Source organism: Dermacentor albipictus, chromosome 3 (assembly GCF_038994185.2).
Source record: "Dermacentor albipictus isolate Rhodes 1998 colony chromosome 3, USDA_Dalb.pri_finalv2, whole genome shotgun sequence".
Classification (NCBI taxonomy): domain Eukaryota; kingdom Metazoa; phylum Arthropoda; class Arachnida; order Ixodida; family Ixodidae; genus Dermacentor; species Dermacentor albipictus.
The window spans coordinates 101,748,180-101,767,306 of NC_091823.1; the positions used below are offsets into that span (position 1 = coordinate 101,748,180).

General features: G+C 44.7%; 1 protein-coding gene across 1 annotated transcript in view; it reads right to left on the reverse strand.

Moving 5' to 3' along the window:
* Window positions 1–19,127, reverse strand: part of LOC135913972 (para-nitrobenzyl esterase-like) — an 85,355-nt gene that overhangs the window by 15,421 nt on the left and 50,807 nt on the right. Inside the window, exons 3-5 of the mRNA XM_065446681.1 lie at window positions 17,437–17,637; window positions 2,504–2,764; window positions 1,681–1,821 (exon numbers count right to left, since the gene is read on the reverse strand). Of these exons, the coding sequence (XP_065302753.1) occupies window positions 1,681–1,821; window positions 2,504–2,764; window positions 17,437–17,637 (603 nt within the window). The remainder of the gene's footprint in view (window positions 1–1,680; window positions 1,822–2,503; window positions 2,765–17,436; window positions 17,638–19,127) is intronic.

Consider the following 19,127-nt stretch of genomic DNA (forward strand, 5'->3'; position numbering starts at 1 on the left):
CAGTTCGAGACAATCGGTGTATTCCATGAAGGTTGCGTCAACGAGATTCATTGCAAAGCGGTAAATATCCTATGGCGCATACACAGTTCCGCATCCACGATTACCCTTGTCGGCGTAAAAGAAGGTCTTTGAAGTGCGACAGGTAGGTACACATGCCAAATAACCACTGACCCAAGTTAGTCCAACGGTTATTTTCAACCCTGTTTCCCAAGCGCAGCAGCCTGATGCTGAGACCATTGTTTATTCAGCGACCCGGATTGGCCGGGACTGGTGCCGGACCAGGACAAAATTTTCCTGGCCTGCAAAACTTGCTTTCTGCAAAACCTATGTGCTATATTCGTGTGGATGACAACTTTCCCTTTCAATTGTCACACATTGTAGCACAATACTCGGAAAACGAACAGAATACGACACTAAAAAAAAAAGAAATGATATGACTTAGAGCCAGTAAAAGATTTGTAATTTCCTTAGGCAGTGAATCCATACGAAGAAGTGTTTTTGGCATAAAATTTGTAAGAACTGCCACAGCGAACTAGATGAGTTAGGCAATGGCTTCGCATAACATACATAGGCCAATATTTCTGGTGCGAATAACAAAATTTGTGGTTTAGTAAATACCGAATCTATGCTGAATAGATTGGCATATATTTAATGGCATATATAATTTATAATGGAAGCTGAACAGCATAGAATTAATTCTTTAGCGGACATTTTCAGACAAACGCCTTTCTGCAAGCAAAAATTATTTTACCCCTAACATGATGACAAATACGCTGGAATGAAGCCTTTCTTTGCTGCATTGCGCGAAAGTGGCTTACTTCGTAAATAACATTACTGCGCAGGACTATTTTAGGGCACGTATCTAAAGAATGAGGTTGATTGAAGAATCTCTCCTAAATGCACAATTCTTCAGCGCGACCACGCTGCAACTATGCAATATAATAATGTGCTACAGTCGAAATATTTAGAAGGATATTAGCTTCAGTTATACTGTAATCTCCTGGTAGGCATGAATTCCAGCTCATAAAACCCCGAAATTTTCCATTGGCAAGTTTTAAAATCTCGCATGTGAATGCATCTACAGAAAATGAAGAAACACGTGGTATCCATGCAAGTAAACTTATTTCTTTATGTATTTATTTTGATACCTTCAATGCCCGAATGCGTTAGGGAAGGTAGTGGTGAAAAAAAAAGTACGTCATAGGCGGCTAGTTCATACAGTAATCTTCAGCGGTAGATTGAAATTATAGTGAATAATGACTAAAACAGTAAGCAAGGTTCTTGCATCAAGCTTTTCGGAGTCAACTTCGCTACTTCGCGTGACGCTTAAGTTAGCTGATAGAGCTTAAAGGAGTTCAAGTGGGTTCAGGAAAACCATGGTCCAATGGATGTCAAATTTCAGGGCAACATCATTCGTGTCTTGGTTCACTACAAGCATGCCATCCCTTGTACCATAATAATAATAGAAAAATGCTAAAGGTTTCTTTTTCAACTGCTGAGAAGAGCGATGCCATTTCGTTTGGACAGGAAAATCTTTCTTCGATTTTTTTTTTCAGACAAGGCATTTGAAACATTTCAACGCGCACTATCATCACGGTATACTCAGAGAACATCGAGCGGGCATATTGTTTATTTCTTTATTGCGTCATCAGTGGCACTACGCAGTGAAATCGTCATTACCTGTGCGTACGTTCTGTTCAGTACAGAAGAGGGACCATCAAGCCAGGCAGCTCGGAAGAGACGGCCCCAGCCAGCCTGGGGCCCCGCTGCCAAAATCGCTAGTGCCAGTGAGGCGCCCGCGTCCGTCCCCACCACCGTCACCTGAGGTGTAAGTAAATGAAGTTTGAGAAGTTCAGAAGAGCGCAAAGTTAGGATGTTTTACTGAATATTGCGTATATAAGCTTATCAGTTCGTTAACGCGACAAATGCACAGACAGCAAAACAGACTATTGTACTCTATTGAAGGAGACGAAGGATTTCAAACCAGCATGCGAAGTTAGCTGCAGTGCGAAGTATCGACACTTGAAAGTTATTTTGGGTGCTTCAAAGTGCAACAAATTAGAGAAGGAAAAGTTCCAAGAAAAAGTTAGAGATTGCTCGCCTAAACTCATTTCTGAAACAAATATATTCCACAAAAAGAGCAAGTAGCATCCTTGTGCTTGAGTTCAGATTAATAATAAAATTTTACAGTGGAATGCATTCGCCCTCCATGCAATCAAGCGTAGAATCTACATGACTCATGAGCATATTTTATCTCCAGCCTTTATTTGTATTCACAACTTTCTCTTTCACCAATAAACATAGTAAGTATATAAAAAATATACCTAGTATCGAGTGCAATATTACCTCATCTGAGGACTGCGGCGCGAGTCCAAAGACGTGCTTCTTTAATTAATCCCACACGCTACAAAGTAATTCGAAGTTATCCTGCCAGCGCATACGAGTTCTCAAGTAGACAAGGTCAGCAAATAGAAGTGCTAGCTTGAGGGGAGCACACGTTCACCTTCTCAGGGTCCCCTCCGAGGGAACGAATGTTGTCGCGGACCCAGGTGAGGGCCAGCGCGGCATCCCAGAGGCCGTGGTTGACTTCGGTCCCCAGCGCAGCCAGGGCGAGGAACCCCAGCGGCCCGAGGCGGTAGTTGAAGCTGACGAGTACGACGTTTGTGCCTCTCGCCAAACGCCCTGAAGGACTCAGGCCGGGCTGGTTGCCGGAACCCAGCTGGAGAAACCCACCGTGGATCCAGACTAGCACATCCATGCCGGCCTAGGGTAGAGACAGAGAAACAAAGAGCCCACAGAAAATATATGGCAATGCGAAGGGTATTCGCTACCTTAACTATTTTCAAGAGAAAGTGGGCTCAGCGATGAAAATGGAAGGAAAACGAGGTCTCTGCAAAGCGAGCCGCCAAAGATGATATACCGCGGCGACAACTGAGATTCGGTCAGAAGATAAGAAAAACGTTTCACAGCGACGTGATGCTCCATAGTGTCGGTTCACGTACAAGAACACATAAAAGTCTAAGCACAGTTTTGTGCTGCCATGGGAATAAGCGAACACTGAGTACATGTGAGGTCAGCAGTTGTATACTTGGAGCCACGTGGAATCAGAAGTACCCATCACGGCAACATACCGTGGAGCGTGGTGAAACAAGACGATCACGTGTATAGATGCGCCACCAACCAGGAACATCGTGCCGTATATAACGCTTGCAGGTGTGTGGTCGGAGGCCATCAATCCGGCGGACATACCCCAATTGGTTCTTCTCGTTCCCCCATCCTCCGTAGAACTTTCATCTCGTGTCATCAGATCACCGCGTCTTAGGCACGCTGACCTTCAGCCTGCGTGGTCATATACATGCTCAAGCTAAGATGATGAAGTCCAGCGAACGGTGTTAATGATGAATTGCGATACCTTCATAGCAGACAGGGTGCAGAAGTTTATTGCACGATATCAACAGTGCACTGAGGTGCAGGGGTCCCACGTGAAAAAGTGACATGTGGAGTTTTTTTTTTTAGATTGTGGAAATAGTGATGCTATGTAAAAATTCCTCCTTATTACATTTTTATTTACCCTTCCATGTTGAAAATAATTAAAAACTGGACGTGTCATGTCTATTAATACCTTTGTTCCTAAAACCACTTTTGCCAAAGCACATCCGTCGTCTGTACGCTCGAGCCCGCAGGAGTAATTATGCCGCGACGTGAAGCAATGGAGGGGACGCTGATTAGAATTTTGAAACTCGATCTTCTCTCGAGGAACACTTCCACATTTTTAACTGCTGTATCTCGAGTTACATTTCATAGCCATGGGGAGAACATATCTCTAGGTATATTTCTTTACTCTACCGAAAAAAAAAAGTGCACACCGAAGCAGCCCGACGGCAGAACACGATCTTCTAAAGGTAAATGAACGTTATGAGCTATTGCCTCCTAGATGGGGCACCGAGCTCACTCTTTGTGTAGATGATCTGGCCTCCTTAAGAAAACGGATATTGTGAAATTATATTGAAAATAAAACGAAGCGAATAAAGGAAACGTGGCACTCGTTGTTGTCGTCTTTGTGATCGTCTGTTTCATGGAGACTTCGGATTCTTTACATATCACGGAATTATAGGGAATGGGTCGACCTATATAGAGTGTGAAGTATCTTGAGAATAAAATTTAAAATATTTGCCTGTATCTTTTAGTTACGGGACACATGTGCCTCGTCTTCGCGACAAGCGGCGATTTTTGAATCGATCATGGGAACCCTTATTAAAAGTGCTGCACGGCTGAGAATTGGCCAGTAATGAACGGCTCCTGCGTAAGAAAAGTTGTAGAAATTCGGGACCTATTTTAGGGTAAGAGATGAAATAAACATGGATATGCTTACAGTTTTGACACACGGTCTTGAAATTACGGTTCAGGACACAGTTATCGGAAAAACAGATGCATATGTAAGAGATTAAAACTTACAGGATGCAGTTATCGGAAAAACAGATGCATATGTAAGAGATTAAAAGTTTCAACGCAGTATTAAACGGCGAAACTATCAGCAATAAGTGTAAGGCTTCCTGAACATCGTCCCGCTTTAGGCGACACGTATAATATGGCAGCGGTATACCGCTGCCATATTATAATTGTTGTTTCTGCAGTTCAGGACACAGTTATCGGAAAAACAGATGCATATGTAAGAGATTAAAAATTTAAAGGCAGTATTAAACGGCGAAACTATCAGCAATATGTGTAACACTTCCTGAACATCGTCCCGCTTTCGGCGACACGTATAATATGGCAGCGGTATACCGCTGCCATATTATAACTGCCGTTTCTGCAGACATACCACACTTCTTTCCTGTGTATACGTTGTCTTTGACTGCGGGCATGGGCGTCACAAACGGGCTAAATTGTAGCCGCATACGATCCTTCATAGAACGCCAATCGGTTGATTTATGTCACTCCCACTGATTGCTGCTAGACTTCATTCATGAAAGCACCAGCTATATATGCACGCAATATTGGGCACTTTCTTCCGAAGTGCGAAGCGTTCAATGAGGTATACGTTAGGCTTAGCGCTGCGATGAAACTAGTCAGACCGCGGTTCTAAGAAAACGGGTGAGGGGGTCGACATGTTGATGCGACGGGGGCATGAGAGGGAAATACTGCTACGTAGTACAAACCATAGAGTTTCATACAAGCAGGCGTTCGGGAAGATAGTAGGCATCTCACAAGGCTGGCTCGATGACGGCTGCCGACGGTGGTATAGCAGGCGTCGCACGACGATGTTGCACGAGATGAGACCCAAAGAATGTCGTCAACTTGTACATCTTGAAGTTTACTGTTCGTTCCGCTCAGACCAATGTATGCGCACACCTGTCTAAGCAGAAACGCTAGTGCTTGTGCACCCAACGCCCCTCATGCCAGCCTACGAACGCCGCCCTGGCTCCACTGCATAGTCGACGGAGTCCAAGCAGGTCGTGAAGGAGCGTCCTCTTGGATTGCGTGGTTCTTGCTGCCAAACGAACTGCATGTCTTTTGGTGTCTTCTATAACAACGCCGCGATGCGTCTGCGTTGCTCAGAGAACGAATAACTTCCATACCTCCGCGGCGAAGTTCCATGATTTTTGCCTCTCACTCGCACGCGTGTGCCATACGTGTGGTGTTGATGTCATGACCGCACGGTGGCGCCACCTATGGCAGGATCGCGCTTCAAGTGTTTATGTATTCGCTATCTCTGTGCTATATAGCAACCGACTTACTTGGTAGGGAAAACTGCAAAAAAAAAAAAAGCCATGAAATGGTCACACATCCCGTACGACCCTATGTCAATGACTGTGCTAAGCAGCTTCACTGCTTCACCTTTACACCATTTTGCTCAAAAGCTTCACCTACAAAATCGTTCGTAAGCCAGAGTGAAGTTGTACAGAAACGATGCTCAATATTTGTCTTCGCTTGAACACCAATATGCAGCATTTCAGTCGAATGATACGCACGTGTTCCAGAATTCGCCGATGAAGCCGAATAATACCAGCACTTAGTTTATGATTATTACTAGGTAGCCCAACTTAAAGAAACCATTTTCAGCAAAGGGTTTACTTGTAGTTGCACCAAGATTTCCAGAACAGGGTGGCTTAACCTTTGCGGCAGTATTGCTATGTTTATGAATGCGCACACAAAACGTTGCATCGTTATTTATCGATGTAACTATCAACAGAGAAGTTTTTCTAGCAGTTCATGTATCACAGGTAAAGATGTCTGTCCCGTAGGTCTCCTTCGGTCATCGAACTTAACACTTCGAAATGTCAATATCGATAGATTAGAAACTGGATTCGCTCGGAAGAGGATTTTCGGGTCGCGAAGGAAAGGGGGTCGACGTATACGAACCAGGCCTCATTCATTGCACATGGGACGGCGGCGGGCAAGTGCTTCCGGATTCCAATTACGCTCGAACTCTAATGGATCGACGCTCCATTTCCGGTTCAGCAGTGCCGAACGGAGGCGGCCACCCGTGAAGGAACTGAACGCGCGAATCCCTGAGAAAATTCAGCCATGTAGAAAACAAAAAAAAGGAATGCTTCTGTAACGAATGTGCATGAGAAAAAAAAAACGAAACAACGCAGAGGGAAGGTTCCGCGGTGCAGCTACATGCCGAAAAGGAGATCACCGTCACGCAAGACGAAGGGCGTGTTTTCTTTCTTCTTTTACTGTCCCTCGGGTCCTTCCTTTAAATCGACCACTGGCTCCCTTGTCCCCCACGCAAACGGGACTCTCCCTAAATCCACCGCCACCTCTTTCCCTCAGCGCCACCTCCGCTGTCGCTGACCCCCCAAGGAAAACCCTTCGGCCGCTCGCGAAGGCCGCGCGGGCTCATCGATCTTCTCAGTGGCGGCAGCACAAGCTTTAACGACACTCCTCCAGGAGTTGTTTTCGGCGCCTTCCGCGTTCGTTTCTGCTTTGCGAGCGAGTGTTCTTGTTTGCAAAGTTTCGTTTACGGTTTGTTATACTGTCTCGGAGAGGGTCGACTCAAGAACGTATAAGCATCTTATACGTCTCTTCCTTTTTTTTCTCATATCGGGATAAATGACGCAAACGAGCGCCGGCCAGTACCTTATGTCCACTATTTGCTGACTTGCCCGAAGGCGACAATCCGAATGCCTTCTAGCGGGAGATAGCAGGTCACACATGAGGTTTTATGTTTGCTTCTAGACTTAAGCATGCAGGACAGCGCAGCCAAATATTTCAAATGTCACGGATTTAAGGAAATTCATTCGGTAGCTTATTACTTTCTGCTCGTGTGTTACCCGTCTGCTGTGTACAGTAGACACCACGTTATTATATTTTCTTCTAGACTTAAGGAGGACAGCGCAGTGAGATATTTCAGATGTCACGGATTTAAGGAAATTCAGCCTGTAGCTTATTACTTTCTGCTCATTTGTTACCTGTCTGATATGTACAGTAGAGAGACAGAGACAGAAGTTTAATGATACAAAATGCAGGGGGAGGTCGGCCAGAGGTATATTCCTCTAGCCAGCTACTCTGCATTGTGGGAAGGGGATTAGGGAAAGAAAGAGGGAAGAAGGAGGCGCATGATAGGTGACGATGGCGAGAGAAGGAGGATGTAAAACATATGACAAGCAATTTGGCATGTTCAAAGCCTACAGTCCAGGCCCGTGCTTTTTAAAAAGTTCAGTAATGCCTGGATGGCCTTGAAACTCGATTGGGCGTCTGACCAAGGGCCTAAAATAACGTCTTCCGATAACGTGGGCTGTCGAGACGTGTAAGGTCATTGTTCAACTTTTGACGTTGTTCCACGTACTTAGGGTAGTCACAAAGCGCATGACCTATAGTCACCTTCAAATTGCACTACTCCCAGTCTGGAGACTCAGTGCGTCGCATGAGGTGCACGTACCCACGCGTAAACGCTACCACCAGCCTTAGTCTGTGCAGAAGACTGGCACAGCTACGTTGAATTTTCAGCGGTAGCCTAAATTCCATGGTAGGGTTCAATCTCTGGAGTCGTCTGGGGCAATTATCTGGATTGTCCCAGTGCTTTTCTGTCGATTTTCGGGTGACACTGGAGAGGAGACAGTTGGCGTGCACTCTTGAAAAAGGAATTGCAAGCAGTGACTCTAGTTCTTCGAGTGCTTTCTTCGCTTCGACATAGCCAGTTTGTTGCCGTGTAGACCACAGTGGCTGGGAATCCCCTGAAACGGAATGTGGTGGTCGTTTTCTTGCGCTAAAGTGCAGAGCTCGGCAGTTTGAAGAGCCAACACTCTGTAAGCGCTTTCTTTGAACACTAATCTAAGAAGTCGCAGAGCCAATTTTGCGTCACTGAAGACTGTCCATACTTGAGGAGGCTGTCGGGAAATATATTAAACGGCCTCTCTGATTGCCAATAGTTCCGTAAATTTTGGAGTCATCTTGTTACACAGACGAAACCATCGAATGACTTGATGCGCAGGCACGACGAAAGCCGCACCAGATGCATATGATCAGACCGATCCGTCTGCATACACATTAACCGAGGAGTCATATTCTTTCGACATATATTCAAGTGTTAAATATCTGAGGCCGACGGTAGGTATTCGCGATTTTTAGTAATTCCTGGAATAGATAGACGTACTCGTATTTTGAACCTTACCCTTGGGGGCATACGTGGAAGGTCAGCAGGGGCAATGAATGATGGTATGGCCGATTCTCGGCATTTAATGGCTCTTGAAAAAGCGGAGTCCGGCCTTATGTCGGGAAGGGTCGATAAGAGGTGGCGTCCATGACGGCACAGCAGTCGCAGGAATACTCGAAAAGGTTTGCATCGTAGATAGACAGGTAAAGGGGTGACGTGAGCCTCCTGAATTGTTCCGTAGGTTGAGGTGCAACGTGGAACACCGAGACTAAAGGAGGACAGCGCAGCCAAATATTTCAGATATCACGGACATAAGGCAATTCAGTTTGTATAGCTTATTACTTTCTGTTCGTATGTTGCCCGTCTGATGTGTGCAGTAGACGCCGTGTTTCCAGAACATATAAACAATACATTATTACTTAATTTGGGAAGGTTGTGGGGTCGGTTACCACCTGCGGCAAGTTTCTTTTTCATCCACTTTCATTACCATCAATTTATTGTTTCTTTGTTTCATTTATTAAGCAGAAGTAATTTCCCCTATGTTGCCCTTGGTGTCAGTGTTTGTTGGCTTCTTATGATATGACTAATAAAAATCGGGCCCCTTGGTTAATCCCCTTTCTTCTCGATTATTACTTAATGTCATTTAATAGGTAGAGAAAAGTCGGAAGGTTTCTAGAGATATGGGCAGCGAAGAGGTAGAGCGCAAACCATGTTTTGTCGCATTTTAACGTTATACGGGTGCAGCTTCTCATCACGCTCGACGGGAGATGTTGCGACTGAATGGCAAGATATTGTCACCTATTAGTGACGTTAAAGAACACAATAGCAATACTTCGAACGAAGAAACTAACTTGTATTGGGCGGGGCTGTACCCACAAAGACAGGCTATATGTATACGCTCAAAGCACAACGATAGCGGCGAACACAGTCGGCGATTGTCGAAATCCGATCAGTGGGTCAAGCGGGTCAGCTTTTATCACGGAGTATTCTTTCTCCGTACCTTGTATTTATGAGTCAAAGAAGGTTCCAGAGTAATCACTGGTGCCCACATGTCCTCCAGAAATTACTGCACAAGTCGCGTCGCACACACATGCAATCGGATTACACAAGTTTCGGTGACAACCGACAACAAATAGAACCTTCGATAACATTCGAGAAATTGCGATACATGCCGGCGCGTCCTGCTTTGGGCGACAATATTTGTTAGACTGTGAAACGTGGTCACATGATAAACAATTACAAGTGTCATTATATTCTCGATATTTAAAAAGCAGCATTTTTTAGCGACGAGAATGTCATCGTGGATGAGGCCTGCAGTTGTTTTTTTGTGCTCCCTACCTTTAGGGAAACTACGAGGCGTTTACGAATAACCCATTGCTAGATATGTCTCTCGTCGCACTGGTTCACCAATCACCATGAATAAAGAAATTCCGACGACAATTTGTTTCTGCAGGAAAACGCGAATACCACCTTCGAGCGATACCTTCTCAAGCATTTCGAATATGTACGCGAAGCCATGACTACAAGATTCGCCAAAAAAATCGTACGTGAACCACGGGATCATTTTAACCGGCTGTCGAACTGATGGTAATCGCAGGCCGAAGGGGAAGTGACCATTCTTAATAAACCTAAACACGTGTTTATCACGGCGCTTCTGCCTTGCTATATGAATACGTGTTCAGCGATTGTTGAGATCACGTAATAAAATGAGCGTGTCTCAAGGGCACGTTGACGAACGTAGAAAACATAAACATAAATTTCAGCGCGGAAAGCTTCACTTCCTTGTTTCACCTCTAACTTTCCCTTTCAGATCGAGGGGCAGTGAATAAAATACGAGCGTACAAATGTTCGATCCATTGGTACGCTTGGTATTTTCACAACTTGCGAATATTGACTTCCTACAACTTGGATGTATCAGTTACGTAAGAAAATCTTCGCTCAGTGAAGTCAGTGAGCAACAGGGTTAGAAAGAAGTTCGGCAGCAATGTTACACTCCTGTGACACGTGAACACTTGGTAATGTTTTAAGTTATACGATAGGAGGGGTCAGTCTTCGTGGAAGACATAGCGAGCCGCAGTGTGACGTGCACGTGTGGAAAGCCATTCTCTGCAAACTTCAGCCTACCCTCTGCGTTGCCGTCTCGCGACGTCGTGTTTCTGCTTTCGCCGTTCGTTTTCTTCGACTCGTTTTCGATGCTTTGCTGGGACGTCGCGCGTTTGTACAGTGGAGTCACACTCGCGCCAACGACGTTTCTCTGCGCGCTCTCAGCTGGAGAAAGCAGCACTCGTGGCCTAGCGCCTTGCAACCGCCGCTTCGCACTTCGCACTGTGTTTCTGGCTTGGCCAGCATCCTCGGCCATAGCATACTTCCAGGGGGGGGCATGCAATGCTCTTTTGATGGTTCAGATGCTTTTTTTGAGCTTGTTCTTTATTAAAACGTACGCTGTTCTGTGTGTTATATGGGTGATTTCAATGATTGTAAGCACTGTTCGCTTCTGTTTGCTGAGTGCTTGTAGCCTCTGTTTTAAAGGGGTATGCACCATTGAATTTTTGCTTGCTTACGGGGGTATGAGTCATCATATCTTTGCTCGCATACGGGGGTATGAGCCACTGCTGATGATGGTATTTTTTGTACCACTCGACTAGACGCCGCGTTTTTTAGGCATGAGCCATGCGAATGAGCCACTTAAGGCTCTCGTCCTTGAAAAAAAAAATGAAAAAATGACACTTTAACAGAGTACGCTACTGGTGCACCCCTTTTCGTCTTGTCACTTTTTGCGTTATCTGAAGGTCAGAAAGCTTCTAAATCCTAGAAATATTTATTGTTAGCATCCGAGTGGCGTACATAACTTACAGTAATAGTCATATTTACAAGCCAGCTTTCGTTGCGCCACGTAGAATGTGCATACGCGATGACGTCATGATACAATGGCTTGCCCCGATTAGGAGAAGGTTTTGGCTACCACATGTGAACGAAGCCTGAACAAACGTGCGAAATAGTCTATCTAGATCAATATTATCATTAACTTGTTTGTATGAACTAATTCATTATAATCAGATATCAAAACACTCTTTGTAATATTTTAGCATAATAAGAAACTTGACTAACCGCGGGAATCAACCTACGAAGCGTCGCTTTGTAGATATCTTTGTTTAGCCAAACATCAAATTCAAAGAAGGGCCCCCCTCTGAACAAACGTTGCGACGCAGACAAGCGAGAAAGATAAAGATCCACAGGAAATGTGTGTGGTTGCGTCCTATTGATCGCGCTATTTCTTCACACCCAGCGCACTTGAACTTGCCCTCTTATTTCTTTTCTCTGCTTGAAGCGAAAACCTACAGCGATAACATTTTGATATTTACGAAAAATTGAAAGGAAATGGTCGCAACGAAATGGATAGTACTCTACGTAATTGATGTACCAGAACTGCGGTACGATACGTTACGATTTAAGAAAAACAAATGGTCGTACACACCTTCGCGCATAAAATTGATCATCGCGCGTAAAAAATAAAAATGAGAGCGTCTGCTATTGTCGTTTCAATAGGTGAAGAAAAAAAAAGAGCAGCGAGAGCAAATCATGCCAGGAAAGCCGCGGCAAATGACTCGTACGGCCACCATTCCTTAATGTGCTCCGTCGCCGACGGAGATAAAGCGGGCATTTGCAGACGAGATCCCGGGACCGCTACGCCGATTGTAGGCTGGTCTCCCACGAGGCACCCGACCAACGGCGCGCCGAAACCCAACCGCCCTCGGTGCAGATGTCTTGACAATAGCGTTGTGCAAGGCGCCCTCCTTACCAGACCATTTTCGACATCGATCCGTGTAATGCGCGTCTCGACGTCGAGACGACCTTGCCTGCTCCGGCGATAAGGTCGAAGAAAGAAAGTAGCCGCGATCGACAAAGACGCCTTCCCTTGAACGTATGTCTCCGTGCGAATTTCTTTGATTGCAAGGAGATGGAAGCGATGTATGTTGGGACTGCAGACGATCATTCAGCCTGTATTGCGCACTTTCGTGCAGGCCTTTACTTTTGGAGCTTATTTTTTTCTTTTCTGTCATCCAATGGCCTGGTTTCCATCCCTATTTGAGAAGTTATCTCTATTGTGTTGTTGCTTATATATATATTAACTGTAGATAAGTGCAAATGTAAAATTGGAATCTTAAAAAAGTGATGTTACCAAGTTTACTAGCAATGCCGGTCCTTTTGGGGACGCTTGGAGGCGACTACTTTGTGCACCCTTTCCCTGAACATGATGGAGGAATCAATCTGCAGTGATAGCACACGCAAATATTGACCTCCTTGCTATGTTGCCCATAATGAGAACTTGTGTTGGTGTTCAGTGCTTTTTTACGCTAGGAGAATATTTCTGGGGCACACAATAAGCAATTAAGCGTTGCTCAACAAAATATTAAAACAACACGAATATAACCAATGTGACATTTGGTGGAAGTGCTGGGTAAAGTTTCATCCTGGAAGGGGCAGGCAACCCCTGTAGCCGTTGGCGTTGGCGGGGGCAATCGTTGCTGGGGCGGCGTTGGCGTTGCATTCACGCTTTGTACTGGGCTCAAGGCTTGGTGGGGGTGTCCGGACTATGAAGGTAGAAACACCTTCACGAGATTTCACTTTGTAGGGAACGGTGAAGAACTAGCTGTACAGCGTCAAAACATCAAGTCCCAATTCCAACCCTCTATTGAACGAACTTGTGCTAAGAAAAACAAGCAACACCCACAGCAAAACATCAACGGTGAGTAGAATCGTCTGTCTAAATCTGATCGATAAGACAAGTGCGTCGGCTATTTATGCATGACTCACAGTACATTCTATAGTGATCTGTAGTGCTCGCAAACATTCCTGAATGCACAATGCTATTCGCGTCACCCGTGTAATCTGATTAGACAATTTTCTCTCCCTATAACATCGGCGAGAGCATTCGCGAAGGTTCGGATACATGCACCCGCATGTTGCGACGAGCGATAACTATTTAACAATAGTGGGACGGCAAAAAAAAAAAAAGAACCGTCACAGAAAAAGAGAATATACGCTTGTAAATATTAAGCCTTCAGTGTATCATTCTGTTGTAGAACATTTAAAAAAATATGGATGTGTTACGTGCCAAAAAACGAGGATCTGATTCTGAGGCATGTCGTAGGAAGGGGCTCCAGATTAATTTGTACCGCCTTGAGCTTTTTTAACGTTCACCCAATGCACGGAATACGTTAGTTTATGTATTTGGACTCATTTTAAATGAGGCCGCCAACGCCAGGAATTGGACCCCACGACCTCGAGTATTTAGCAGCGCATCGCCAAAGCCACTACTCTACCACGTCCGGTGGTATAGCATGTTTTGCTTGCTTTTTCATCAGAAAAGTGCATTTACATATACTTAAGAAGTGGAGGTGGTGGGAAAAAGAAGGTTTTGTGACGGCAGCTTCACCAGCGCCGCACCTCCTCGAAACTGCGCAAATGAATACGTACGCAGTACATTGCACTGCTGCTAGAGGTCGCGTTAACTGCATTCTATATAGGCATGTATACCACTAGTTCCTCCAAGTATTTGCTTGGACTAATTGACCGATTTCAGTCCACAAACGTATGAAATGCGTATTTCTCTAAGCAAGGATGATCGCTTAAAATTGTTGCGAATTTAAAATCTCCCACAAAAGCTAGATGCAAAGAAATTGCTATTCAGACCGTGCGCTTACCTACAATAGGCAGTCACCACCAATTTAACCCATTAAGGACCAGCGTGTCCATATGGTCACGTTAGTCTGCACAGTGGATTTCAATTAATTAAGATTAACAAAACGGCACCAAAATCGCCTATGACATGCCGTTAGACAGATGAGAGTTCACTTTATGGATATCAAGTGGCAGCAGGTGTCAGTCGTTTTGTGGGAGCCCCTCACAAAGGCGGGAATAAGTGTTGCTGCGCGAGTAGCGTCGCCATGCATCACTCCATGGGGTAATGCGTTTTTTTTACTACTTCTTTGAGTAGCAGTCCGATATCCTTATCTCCATATTGCTCTTTGAATATATGACCTTCGATGAGCATTTGTGAAAGATTAATGTTTGATTTATGCATGAACGATCGTGTTATCTTGCGCGTTACCATATGGTCACGCTGGGCCTTTAGGCTACCTAACTTTTTATTTTCTTTAAAAACTGCATTCTCATCTCTTGCACGGCTGCTGGCGCGTTCCCACAGTGGTTATGTCTTATTTTATTGTCTGAATAGGTTGATGTTGGAATAAATAGCGAAGATACTCGAAGAAGACGATGACGACGTGTCAGTCATTTATATCGACCCGTGAGAGGCTAGCACCTGTTCGGATGAAGAGTCGGCCGATGAAGGCTCAGGCGGGCTCATTGATAATCTGATCGGGCGGCAAATATGTGCCGGTGCTTAAACTGTTTTCTCTGACGGACGCCGCATTGTTGTATCCGACTCGGACGATGACGACCCCGCCAGGCAAGGTGGCGGAACATGAAAGGTTTCTTCTGCTGTAGTTGATGCGGTCATTCCTGCGAAATTATCCACTGCTTCTAAGTAGACGAACGTTGATCTCCAGAGAAGCCTTGGCATATTTCCCTATCCAAACATTGCTGCTTACAGGGACTTTTCACCTGTTGAGTTGTTCGAAATCTTTTTTTCGACGAAGCCGTCGTGTAGCTGCTAGTCGAACTAACAAGAAAGTATGCGTTATTTTTCAATACGCCCAATCCGGAGGTTGCCAAAGAAGAATTAGGTTTTCTTGGAGTGCTCGTTTTGTCCGGCTATAACCGCTTGCCAAGGAAAAAGTGCTATTGGGACAGCGGCTTGGATATGCGCAACACGATGGCCTACAATGCTATGCGAAGAAATCACTTAGTACAGATAATGCGATTCCTGCACTGTGCGAAATGCAAGCCTAACGCTTAGTGACAAGTTGGCAGAGTTGCGTCCATTGGCGTCACTATTGAAAGCAAGGTTTCTGGAGCACTTTCAACCTGTGCGTCACCTGAGCTATGACGAAAGTATGATTGAGTATTATGGTCGTCATGGCTGTAAACAGTTTACACGCGGAAAGCCTCTCCGCTTCGGTTATAAAGTATTGTGCCTAAATGCTAAAAACGGATACCTTGTAGAATTCAAAGTGTATCAAGGCAAGCAGGGGATTCCGGAACATCTGAAAAATATGAAAAGGACTTTGGAAAAGCAGCGGCACCACTTCTCCAAATGGTGGATTAACTCGCAGCAGAGACGCACGACCTTCCTTTCTTTTTCTATTTTGATAATTTATTCACAGGCATGCCGCTACTCAGGCATTTCAAGGCACAGGGCTACGAAGGTACGGGTACAATGAAGCAGAACCATGTTCCCAAAGAGTGCCCTATCGCTCGACCACAATTCGTCAAGTGCCAACCTAGCGGGCATGAAGAGCCCGTGCTGAGCGACGATGGGATAATTGTTGTCCGCTGGATGGACAATTCTGTAGTAACAATCATAAGCACCATTCACGGCGCAGAGCCAATGTCATCTGCAGACAGCTACTCTCGCGTTCAGAACAAGCAAATCAAGGCGGCCCGCAAAAAACACTGTTGCTCAGTACAAGTTTCATGGGAGGTACGGACAAGATGGATGCAAATGTAGGTGCCCACAGGATTGTAATCCGTGGCAAAAAGTGGTGGCGGCCGATTTTCACTTGACTGTGAGGTATCTATCAGCAACGCTTGAGCGCTAATTCGTAGCACAGGGTTCAACGTCACGCAGATGGAATTCCGCAGGCAAATTGCACAAAGCTAACTGATCCAATGGGACAGTAAGCATAGAGGACCTGGTCAACATAAAATCCCAAAGACTGGTGATGTCCTGACTGGTACGCGGGATGACTACGTGGCCCACTTTGTTGCACGAGTACCTAATGGCAAGAGGTTGAGGTGTGCATGAGAAAATTGCAACAGCGCAGTGCACACACAATGCGCAAAGTATGACGACGGCATGTGTATTCCATGATTTAAACAATGTCACACTAAATAAGTGCTCGACTATTCGCTATCTATGTTTTTTGTGATGTTTCATGGCTTGAAATAAATGTTTTTCACTTAGCGTATTTTGCTGTAGCGTAAGGGCCCAGTGTGACCAAATGGTCACGGGCCATATTTCAAAAACTAATTAGGCAATAGTAATAATATTTTGCATGTGAGTTATTAGTATAAAGGTAAGCTGTTTCTACGTGTTTCTACGTAACAATATTACCATTATTTCAAGATAGCAAGAAAAAAAAAGAAACCGGTCCCTAATGGGTTAAAGCGCTTCTGCACAAACGCAAATTCTTCTGATTATGAACTCCTAATTTGCATACAACATATTGCTCCAGTTGTTCAACGGTACATGACACATAAATAACAATTCAAAACGGCAGAAAGGAGAAGATGCAAAAACAACTGTAACAGAAGTGAGAGAGGCTCGAAGGTTGTGAGTCCCCGTTTATGCTTCTGTACAAGCGTATACCACACAGGCATACACATTCACAGATAAATGTGTGCACTCAGAAACTCGCCTGTTCGCTTTCTAGTTCGAAATTAACCATTAACAGTTTACAAATAAAATACAAAATGGTTTAACCTGCAACTTTCCGTGAATTATTCATCGCACTCCACGGTGGCAGTGCGATATCAGCGGCAGTGACTGGCTGAATGGCGCGTATTTCGTTTAGGCGACGCCGGAGCCGCTTAAGATTTACGCTAGAGCGCTCTTCTCGAGGCGGGAACGACAGGGAACGTGCCAATAAAGTGCTGCCTCGCAATGCGGAAACGAGCGTGACCGATCCCTATTGCATCTGCACACTCACGGTGACGTCTATGCGTGGCGTCCAGACGTTGAGGAAGAGGCAGTCCTCGGACCCTTCAAACTTCTTGGTGACCGGGTTGGCCTGCAGGCACGGCGATCCGAAGTGCTCTGCCCGGCGACCGGCCACGCATGACTGGGCGTTGCTGGGCTGCGGCTTGCGCCACCGGCGTTCACCCACGGGTGCCTCGGCGTAACGTAGCGCCTGCAATGAGCGAAAGGGGCAAGTGACAACGAACGGCCTTCTTCAACTGCAAGCACCGTACGACATTCCCCCATCCAATTTGAAATGCTAAGCATTTCTTGCCGAACATTTGCCACTTTGACCGCATCTATCTATCTATCTATCTATCTATCTATCTATCTATCTATCTATCTATCTATCTATCTATCTATCTATCTATCTATCTATCTATCTATCTATCTATCTATCTATCTATCTATCTATCTATCTATCTATCTATCTATCTATCTATCTATCTATCTATCTATCTATCTATCTATCTATCTATCTATCTATCAATCTATCTATCTATCTATCTATCTATCTATCTATCTATCTATCTATCTATCTATCTATCTATCTATCTATCTATCTATCTATCTATCTATCTATCTATCTATCTATCTGCCTACGTATTGGTGCTCTCATGGTCGTTTCGTTAACGTGGTGTGTACCAAAATTGGCGTAGTAAGACAAGAGTGTATGACGAGCATAAATGATCGGTCACAACATGAATGTCATAACATGCGTGCCATGTAGGTAATGAAACAGCCGGCTACAGCTTCATGCTTGCAAGGTAGTTTCGTTAACTTGGTATAGGCTCCCCGCACACTGCTTTGTATAGCATCGATTCCCCCAGAGCGTGGGATGATATGCAGTTTTTCCTCTAAGCAACCTGCGTTTTATGTAGTAACAAGATAGTTTGGCAGAGTATAATGAAGGTATTTTAAATCAGAAATATATCAGAAATCAGACTACAAGCCTTCAAGTGTAGAGCGCACCTTTCTCAACTCCCACTCCTCTTGTTAATGGCCGTCACAAGATTGGTGGAAAACCTTCAACATACTATGTTTTTTTTTTTTCACGCCCTTAGACAAAAAATGAGATGCCACTTGCATACGACATCAACTCAAGTGACAAGGCATGGTTTCGGGAAAGATGTACTAGTGGGGTTCATTCTTCCACGCTTCTGTGTAGAATGCTTTTGCAAATGCAGGAAGGTGGCAACAGAGCTTCTGGAGCGGATAGTTATGCATAACATTTCTTCGAAAAATACTCAGCTATAGCATAAAAAACTATAGTTGTTGCCGGCCACTGAAAGTGTAATTGCCAAAATAAATAAATACCACACACAAAATAAAATAACCGCACTTAACGCAATCACAGAAAGATATCAAATATAATGTGAAATTTAAGACGTCATGCCAGAACGGTGGCCATAAATTTTTGTGTGAATCTTTCAGAAAATGACAAATGCGAGAATTTATAACAACAATCAACAAACGCACAATTATGTTCTTCTAACGAGTTATCGTGAGGCATGTTTTTCTCGCCCTTTCTTTTTGTACCCATACCACACGTGCCAAGCAATACTGAATTGAAGGTCGCTTCCAACTTGATCTCTGAATTTTCACTTAGGCTCTACGAATTTAGCCCAGAATCCATTGCGCATCTTTTATTTCGACATTATT